The sequence below is a fragment of the Notamacropus eugenii genome, chromosome 5 (genome assembly GCF_028372415.1).
Source record: "Notamacropus eugenii isolate mMacEug1 chromosome 5, mMacEug1.pri_v2, whole genome shotgun sequence".
NCBI lineage: Eukaryota > Metazoa > Chordata > Mammalia > Diprotodontia > Macropodidae > Notamacropus > Notamacropus eugenii.
Window position 1 is genome coordinate 67,361,716 of NC_092876.1, and position 9,421 is coordinate 67,371,136.

Below are 9,421 nucleotides of genomic sequence, written 5' to 3' on the forward strand. Positions count from 1 at the left end.
CTAGGTCTGTATCCCAAAGAGATTTTTTTAAAAAGGAAAAGGACATATGTGTTCAAAAATATCTATAGCATCTCTTTTTGTGGTGGCAAAGAATTGGAAATTGAGGGAATGTCCATCATTTGTGGAATGACTGAACAAGTTTTTGTATATGATTGTGATGGAATATTATTGTACTTTAAGAAATGATGAGCAGGCTGCTCTCAGAAAAACATGGAAAGACTAACATGAACTGATACAAAGTGAAATGAGCAGAACCAGGAGAACATTGTACACAGTAACAGCAATATTATGTGATGATGTACTATGAATAACTTATTCTCAGCAATACGATGATCCAAGACAGTTCTTTAAGACTTGTAATGAAAGGTATGACAACACATCTCCAGAGAAAGAACTGGTAGAGTCTGAATGCAGATCAAAGATATTTTTTCTTTACTTTCTTTATTTTTCTTGGGTTTTTTTTTTTTGCCTGTGTTTTCTTTCACAGAATGACTTACATGAAAATGTGTTTTGCATGACTACACATGTATAGCCTATGTCAAATTGCTTGCCTTCTCAATGCGGGGAGGGAGAGAATTTGGAACTCAAAATTTGAAAATACAAAGAATGTCAAAATTGTTTTTACATATAATTGGGGGAAAATATTGAATAAGAAAAAAAGAATAGACCTTAGAACACAGAATATCAGAACAGGGAGAGATATTTGAGGCTGTCAAATCTAATCCAGATAGCCCTAGATAGCTTCCAATCATTTTTATAACATTGTCTTTCCCCAGCCCCTCCCCACTAGAGGCTCACAGTCAGAAAGCCTCAAAGCATGGCCCCTAGGACAGATTGTTGCCAGGAATGCTGTGCCCTCCAGGCCAACTCAGAAAGGCTCAGCTTGCTTCCCTGAAGTATCTTCTGTTTCAGCAGTCTGCCTCTTCCCCAGCTCCTGCTCCCAGGCTGTTGAGATCCTGAAAATCAAGCTGACTGGCAGAGAGGCTTCCCCCTGGCACCTATAGGCTTACATACTGCCCACAGCAGTTACAACAGTATCAGCTTCTCCAGTGTGGGGTCACTTCCCAGACATGGGGCCAGCGGACATCAAGGAAGTAGGACAGTATGGCCACGATGCATGTGCAGCTAGTGCCCCATGGGCTGGTCGCCATACCTGGCACACAGCCTATAAAGGAAAGGCCGGGCCCCTGAGTGCAGCCGAAGGTGAGTCTTGAGGCTGCTAGTGCTGCTGAAACATTTGCAGCAAACCTGGTATGGGGGAAAGGGTATAGGTGTAACCCACTTAGAGTCCCTCTTCCTTCCACTCTCTCATCCCCCATCTAAACTCAGTCTCCGCTTCCTTCTCAAATGTTGCTCCTGGGCTCCCTGCTTCCCAGCCCTGAGAAGCCCTCCCTCTCCTCTCTGCTCCTTTCTGTCTATCCTTCTCAGCTTGGCACTGGATTTTTCTTTCTCCAGGACCTTTCTTGATTAATCTGACCCTATTTTCCCCACTGCATTCTTCCCCCATCCCCAAATCCTCCTTTCTAGTATCCTGATGGATGGGAGAAAAGGAGAGTATGATGGTCAAGAACCAGAAGGAATCTCAAGAGGCCATCTGGCTCCACACTCTCATTTTACAGATGGCAAAACTAAGTCACAAGGAGACGGAGAGAGGGCAGGGAATCTCACCGAGCACTGGTAAGGCCTCTCCCCTGAGTGGACCAGCTGGTGTTTCTGCAGGTGGGCGAGCTGGATGAAACTCTTCTTACAAATAGGACATTGAAAAGGGCGCTCTCCGCTATGGACCCGGAAGTGGACCTGGGGAAGGGATGAAAGTGGTCTCTGAATAGCCAGAGACAAATTGCTCTGGGGGACAGTCCCTTCTGCTCTCATCTTCTCTAGAAGTTTCCCTAGACCTCTGCCTCCCACCCAATCTCTTTATCTTCCCAATGAAGCTATTTCCTACCCTCTTTATGAAACCCCCTCCAATCTCTTGACCTTCCCTTCCTCTCCTACACATCCTTCTTTCCCTCTAAACATCTCCATTCTTCTAGGACCTCTCAACTAACCCTAGGGAGTCTCTATCCTATTTTTTTAAAGATAGTTGAGGGAAATGATGATCAGAAAAGTTATGTGACATGTTCAGGGTCAAATAGCTAGTTTTATTCAATCCTGGAAACATTTAAGTACCTACTATGTGCAGAGCACTTGACTACATGCTGCTTAGTGGCCAAGGGGCAAGGCCAGATGATATAGTGAAGCCAAGTGGAAAGAGTACAGGATTTGGAATTTGGAGGGCCTGTGTTCAAATCCCAGCTCTCCCTCTTGCTACTCTGTGGGGACAGAACTTGACTTTTCTGGGCCTGAATTTTATCAACTATAAAATGAGAAGATTTGACTTGCTGACCTCTAAAATCCTTTCTAGCTTGAGATCTATGAGCCTATAATCTCTAAGTTACCTTCAAGTGAGGTATGTGCTGGTAAATGTTTAACAATAGGCTTTCTGAGAGAAAAAAATGTATGCAGGTATTTGCTCTGCATTATTAATGTTTTTCTCCATTACTCTCTTAAGTCTAGATGCTCAAAATAGTAAAGCAAGCCCTGATTTGTAGTGTTTGCATTTTCCAAGGTGTAAATGCTTACACTGACAATTTAACAATCAGCTCTTAGGAGCTAACCCTAATCATTTATGTATTTATACCTTTGAAGACATCCTCTTGAATCCATAGTAGCCAGACTCTACCAATCCCACATCTCAGGGCCTCCCCAATCAGGATTGACCTCTGTCCCTCCAGTCCTTCCATCCTATATCCTTTCCATTTTGTGTTCTATCCACTCCCTCCAACCCTGCCTTGCTTTTTCTCTCTCCTCTTTCTTCTCCATTTTCAGAGTTTTCCTTGATGGAGGTTGGAAGCAGAGAGGAGGAGGGGTAAGAGATGATATATTCAGCTGGCCGAGGATGTCCAAGCCTGTCAAAATGACATTGGGTTCCAAGAAGGAAGAAAAGGATTGGAACAGGGAAGGGGGTGATGCTGTGTGCTACCTTGAGATTGGAGAGCTGCCTGAAATTCTTGGCACAAATACTACACTTGTACAAGATGGTGTTGTTCTCTTTCTTCAGTGGAGAGGGCAGGACTGTGGGGCCCAAGGAGAAGATTCTGGCAGCTTTGCCTTCTACAGTGTCTGAGTCCAACCCTGTCGAGCGGCACTGGGAGGATGAAGAACTCTCATCCTTGGCCTCTGCTGTGGGCCACATACCAGCAGGTAAGGTTGAAAAGCAGGTTGGCCAAGGCCCTAGCTTCAGAGGGAAGTGGGCACCAAGAGAGCATGATCCCTCTGGGAGCATCAGTTGGTCAGCCCTGCCAGGATAGGGGGTGGCCAGGGATGGGAGAAAGAGGAGGGGGTAGTGGGAACCATAGGTGAAGGGGCATGTCTCCAGTGAAGATAATGGCTTAATGGGCAAGACAAGTGGGCAGGAAGGGCATAGGGGGTGTGGCCTCAATGGGAGCTTCAGGTTGAGAGGGGTGGGAGCTGGGCTGGGATGTGAAGCAGGAGGGCTGGGATTCCTTTGGGCAATCTCCACAGCTGGGTCCAGGGCACCAGGTTCATTCTCTGCCTTTGTCTTGCCCAGAAGGCACTTGGCTGTGAGTTTAGGGTCATCAGTGGAGGCCAGAATTGGCTCTGAAGTCTTGTGCTCCAGAGGGAGAGGAGGCACTGAAAGGGAGAGGGTAGAGATAGACAAGAAATATGGCAGTCAGAACCAATGACTCCATGGGGAAAGCCTTAACCTTTGTCTGTTTCTACCCACCCTACCTACCACCCAAATCAATCCATTCTGATGCTTTAGAAGTCTGGACACCGGGATGGTAGCCCTCCTCTGCAACAAACCAACTCAGTAACCTTAGACCACTTCCTCTCCCTAAGGTTCCTCCCAGTTTTGACATTCTGACTTCTAAGATCATGTCCAGCTTTCGCATTCTATGTCTTTTGTTCTAAATTCTATGTCCCTGCTTTGACATTTCATGCTTTAACATCATTATGTTGTAAGATCTCTCCCAGCTCTAATATTCTGTCATAAGGTCCCTCCAAGCTCTGGTATTTCATGTTCTAAAGTCCCTCCCAGCTCTGATATCCTGTGTTCTAAGGGTCCACTCAGCTCTAATACACTGTGTTCTAAGACTCCTTCCAATTCTGATAATGGCTCTAAAATGGTCCTTCTCTTTTCCCTAACCCAGAAGAAAGGAAATGTTGAACATGGGTCATGTCCCTGGCTAAGGAATTAGAATGACAGAGGGTCAGGAGTCTCACAGACCTCACTGTGCCACCTGTTTCTTCTATAAGCCTTCATCCTCTTGATTCATCCCAGTGAACCACCATCCACTCTCCAAGTCTCCATTCTCACACTAACCCTCAATCTTCTCACTACCCCCAGATTCTTCTCAGTCCTTCTAATTCTCTTGGATTCTCCCACCAGAAATCATGAGAGAAAAAGCAACCATCTCCATGGCTATCATAGTCCTTACTCAGAGCTGGACCTCCCAGGGCACTACCCAGGGGGTTGGGCCTCAGGTTGCAGGTGTAAAGGTTGAAGGGCTGTGGGCAGGGCAGCAGGGTGGGCAAAGCAGAGACTGGCTTTGTAGAGTACATCCAGTTATCATAATGAGAGCTTGAATCATCTGCCCCAGGAAGGAACTCCTTAAAAGGCCGGTAAATCTGAAAGCAGAAGGGAGGAACATTGAAGCTGGGTGGCTCGCCTCTCTGAGTCCCTTGGGCATTTTCTAAGGCTCTGATGGTGAATCCCAAGGCCAGCAAGGACTTTCTCCTGAGTCACAGGACTCAGCTCTCATTAGAAGCCTTTTCTTCTGACACCCTCATCTTCACAAACCTCTGCTGGAATCATTAGTTATGAGATGGAAGAGGTGTGTTTGAGAGGAAGGTTGGGTCACAGGAAGGTGGTCACACCTCAGGACCCGTCTTTTCATGGAAAACTTCTGCACCCAAGTATCACCTGCCCCCACTACCACTGGACTTTCACAAGGCTCTGAGATCTCTCACCCCCAGAAGACCTTTCTTCTCCCCCTCAGACTTACCATTTTTCCTTCCCAGAACTATCTTCCTCAGGATTTCCAAGAAAGTCTCTAGGACCTTGCCATGCCCAGACCTCCCATCCCTAATCCTCCTCCATCCCTCCCTCTGAGGATCCCCTCCATCCTACCCTTCCAGCCCCAGACCTCCACATCATTCCTAGGACTCCTCTGGATATCTGGCTTTCCTGAGACCTCTCATCCCTCTAAGGATGTCTTTCTCACCCCCAAGACCTCCAGAACTCCTTTTCCTCCCTCCCAGAACCTTCTCATCTCCTTCTAAAACCTTCCATTTCCTCCAGAACCTCCTCTACCCTCTCCAAACTTCAGAACCTCTTACCTCCTAAAGGATCTCCCCTCCCTGTCCCCAACCTGGGCCATAGCACAGACCCTTCCTTTGCCAGTAGCTCATTAGCTCCAACCAGAGGGATGGGAAGAAAGGAAGACCACGGACTTGAGCAATGGCTCCTTCCCATTTGAATTCATCTCTCTGGTGAGAAGGCCTCAGGCTTGCTATCTACAGGCAGGTAGGTGGTGTGGTAAGCATAGACTACTGGGCCTGGAGTCAGGGAGACCTGGATTCAAATCCTGCTTCATGTACTTACTAGCTGTGTGACCCCAGGCAGATCACTTAGCCTCTTTTTGCCTCAACTATACTCAGCTGTAAAATGGGGATAATAATAGCACATACTTCCTGGAGTTGTTATGAAGATAGTATTTGTAAAGTACTTAGCAAAATACCTGGCACATAGTGGGTACTATACAAAAGTTTATTCCCTCCCTACCCAACCAGACCTAAGCTTTGAGGGAAGGAGAAAGGTGCCATAACTTGGTATCTCGTGGTCCCCACTTCTGGACTTTTTTAACCTCTGTCTGCCTCAGTTTCCTCACCTGTAAGATGAGGATAATATGGCACCTAACTCACAAAGTTGCTGTGGAGATCTAATTAGACAATATTTGTAGAGTGCCTTGTACATAGTAGGTATGTGGTCTAGCTGTGTGGGCAAGTTATTGTCCTGATTCAACGGTACCCCGTCCATTCCCCAACTCAGCCATTCATAAGGGAGGAGGAAATGTTTTATTCTGTTTCCCTAAGAGCCAGGAAGCTTTCAGGAGAAAGCCACAGAAAGATTTAAGTCTCCTGCCATCCCTTCCTCCAAACATTTTTGTGACACACTACCATGACTGACTATGTCCACATCAACTGGACCATCTCCACTCTCTACTGGATATTCTGGATCCCCTGGGTATGGATATAGGTCCACTGTGACTGGGAAGAAAGCAGGCCTAAACCCAGGGGAAAATGATCCCAGGAATCTCCTTAACCCAATGCTTCTGCCAAATACCTCTGAGAAGACAGATGCCTCTCTAGTCCCTCAAAATGTGCCTTGAACAGCCTCAGCCCCATTAGATAGCCTCATCCTTTCCAATAATAACACAAGCTTACCTTTCTATAATAAGTCAAACCATGGCATAGTGTACAGAGACCCAGTCTTGACCTTGGTACCAGAACAGATCCACCTCTGACCGTACTATGTGACCCTGGGTAAGTCTCTGCACCATAAGATGCAGAGAAAATGCCAACCTGCACTAGTAGAAGTAGTTTCCTCACATAGGAGTTCCCTGTACCACCAAACTCATAAATCCAGCCCCTATCACAGCCCCACAACTTACAAAGGGCTTTCCTCACCATAAGTCTCTAAAGGACTCAGTACAAGTATTGTAGAGATGAGGAAACAGTCTGGGGCTACAAAGGGAGCAAAAATCCCATGGCTAGAAAGGGAGAATCTAATCCAAGTCTTTTGATTCCAGACCCAGGGCTCTTTCTACTATATCTCTCCTACTCCCTTGCTTCTCAAAGACATTAACTTCTGCACCCACCCTGAGCCCAAGCTGGATGATCTACGTGAAGGGGTAAGGAAACCAGACTCACCTGGTGATCCCAACCCTGCTGTTGGTTCAGGCTAGGAGTAAGGGATGGGGTGGTCCCAGGACCCCCCACATCTGTCTGACTCTGGCATGTCTGGTGCTGGTACAGGGCAAAGGGAATGTCTTCCTCTGGTTCCCCTTTCATTCTGCCCCTTCCTGTGGAAAGACAGGTCAGTACTAGGAGAGAGGATGGGGGGACCTTGTGTGTGAGTCAACAGGGGCTTGATGGGACCATTTGAGTCTGTGAGAGGGCTATCATAGCCTGACAAAGCTCAGACACAGAACAGGAAAATCTCCCAAGGGTGCCTTGTACCCCCAGTGGCCACATCTTTCATCTTCTTAGGAAGTCCTTTTCCCACCTTCCCCTTGAGTCACCCAGTTCACCCAATCTAATATTTTCTGGCCCTTCCCCAGCCCCCTCTTCTGTCAATGCTTGTTCCCCCTACCACTTCTAGGAGAAAAAACCACTGGGTTCCAGAGAAGTCCTTCCCCTATCTTCCCAGGCTTGACCCAATCCACTCCTTCCCCTCCCCCATCACATCTGAGTTCCTATTCAAACTGTCATGCACCTTGAAACACAGAGAGGATTGGACCAAGGCTGGTCAACTGGAGAAGCAGTGGAATATTGGAGAGAGGAGCATTAAGACAGAGACAGTACCCCGCCCCCCTTACTTGAGGAGCCAGAGGGAGAGAGAGATGTCCAAATGAGATACTTGGAGCACAGACCTCAAAGATCAGAGCCTGGACTGGAGAAGAAGAGTGCATTGGCAGCTGAGGACAAAGATGCTCCCAGTCAAGACCCCCAGTCGCAAACTTCTTCTAGCCATAGCTGCTCTCATACCCAGTGTTTCCCACTCCCAAGGTCCACATCAGACATAGTGCCCGGCACCTGAACCCCCTGCTTTCTTCTTCCCTCCACTTCCAACATCCCAAACTGTACTAAGTGAAGCTGAAGTCTGTAGAGAAAAGCTCCCAAGTCTGTATCCCAGTAGAAGAGATTATATTTATTTAGGGGGGTGGCAAGGAGGCGCGTCTTCACTTACAAACCTTGGTCCTCTCTGGCTGGACAAACTGATTAGTGATGGCTGCCTCTGGGCTGAGATTCCTCTCTGATGAAACAGGAAAAGCCCCTGCACTGAGCTCGGAGGCTGGCTACATTTTAAGTGGGGAGGAAGAGGAGGGCAGCCTCAGAGGCTCCAATGAGACTCAGAGAGAAGGATGGCATCCTGCCCCCTTGATCGAACTTCAAAGGGATGGCCCTGTTCTAAAATATTTCCAAGGTTTCCATGACAACTCTGCAGTGGAAACTTGCTGCTTTCTGGATGGCAAGCTTCCTGGGACTAGCAGCATGAAGACTTCAGGGACCTTGTAGGGTCCCAGGCAGCTAACTGGGCAAGGTGGGATCCCAGTGACTGAGTTGATGAGGGTGAAAGGCAGAGACAGACAGAGACTGGAAGAGGTAGAAATGCAAAGAAGAAGAAATGAGGGCCAGAAATCATGGCACTAGGAGACGGGATTTGGAGCATATATCTAACACCAGAAGGGACCCTAATTAAGATCATCTAGTCTTAGCTTCCTCATTTGACTTATGAAGAAACTGAGGCCTAGGAACTGGTATAAATGGAGATAGGGACAGGGTAAGGTGGAAGGGAACAAAAGGATATGGAGACAGGTGGAAATGGGGAGAAGCAGATCTGGAGAGTGACGATGAGGGAGAGATAGTGTGGCATGGTAGAAATGCAGCTGGAAGATCTGGCTTCCCCAACGTTGCCAATATGGCAGACCGGGTGAGAGACAACATGATATAATGGAGAGAATGCACTTAGTAATATAAATAGTAATAATGATAACTGGAATTTATATAACACTTTATATATATATATATATATATATATATATATATAGAGAGAGAGAGAGAGAGAGAGAGAGAGAGAGAGAGAGAGAGAGAGAGAGAGCACTTTAGAGTTGGCAAAGCACTTTACAAGGTTCACTCATTTGATCCTCACAATGCCCCTTGAGTGGTAACTGCTGTTGCTATCTCTTTGATATAAAGGAAACTGAGGCACAGAAAGTTGAAGTTACCTGCTCAGGGTCACACAGTCAGCACATATCTAAGTCAGGACTTGAGTTCAGATCTTCTTAATTCCAAGTTCCATACTCTATCCACTCATTGTTCCACCTGGCTGTCCAACGTCCAAAACAATGACAGTATTAGTCTCCTGTGGTTAGAGTTTGATTCAACTCTACAAGTATTTATTAAATGCCTATTGTATACAAGGTTCTCTGCTAAGAGTGCATCTGGTTCTGAGCACCATATTTTAAGAAAGATATCGATAATGTTGAAAGACCTCAGAGAAAACAACAAGACTGGGGAAGGGTTTTTAGACCATCCCTCGTGAGCAAAGATAGAGGGAAATGCAGTATTTGTC

General features: G+C 46.8%; 1 protein-coding gene across 6 annotated transcripts; it reads right to left on the reverse strand.

The window, feature by feature from the left end:
* Window positions 1-409: 409 nt before the first annotated feature.
* ZNF683 (zinc finger protein 683) lies at window positions 410-8,118 on the reverse strand. Of its 6 annotated transcripts, XM_072609459.1 has the most exons (6): window positions 8,040-8,118; window positions 6,997-7,148; window positions 4,503-4,692; window positions 3,023-3,693; window positions 1,669-1,797; window positions 410-1,248 (listed from the first exon to the last, which is right to left on the reverse strand). In XM_072609459.1, the coding sequence occupies exons 2-6, from the start codon at window positions 7,135-7,137 to the stop codon at window positions 1,126-1,128; spliced, it is 1,254 nt and encodes a 417-aa protein (XP_072465560.1). In that variant the 5' UTR covers window positions 7,138-7,148; window positions 8,040-8,118; the 3' UTR covers window positions 410-1,125. The 6 variants fall into 6 exon arrangements, 2 of the variants coding, with proteins under 2 accessions (XP_072465560.1, XP_072465561.1); XR_011967118.1 differs by lacking the exon at window positions 410-1,248 and having other exon boundaries at window positions 1,714-1,797; window positions 2,681-3,693; XR_011967120.1 differs by lacking the exon at window positions 410-1,248 and having other exon boundaries at window positions 1,714-1,797; window positions 2,681-3,693; window positions 8,036-8,118.
* Window positions 8,119-9,421: the final 1,303 nt, after the last annotated feature.

Bases quoted from the DNA above. Each gene is read 5' to 3' on its own strand.
- ZNF683 (XM_072609459.1), bottom strand. From the start codon at position 7,137: ATGAAAGGGGAACCAGAGGAAGACATTCCCTTTGCCCTGTACCAGCAC. The intron at 1,798-3,022 runs GTAGCACACAGC...TCCCTTCCCCAG, and splicing joins GGCAGCTCTCCAATCTCAAG to GTCCACTTCCGGGTCCATAG. The intron at 1,249-1,668 runs GTGAGATTCCCT...CCCCCATACCAG, and splicing joins AGAGGCCTTACCAGTGCTCG to GTTTGCTGCAAATGTTTCAG.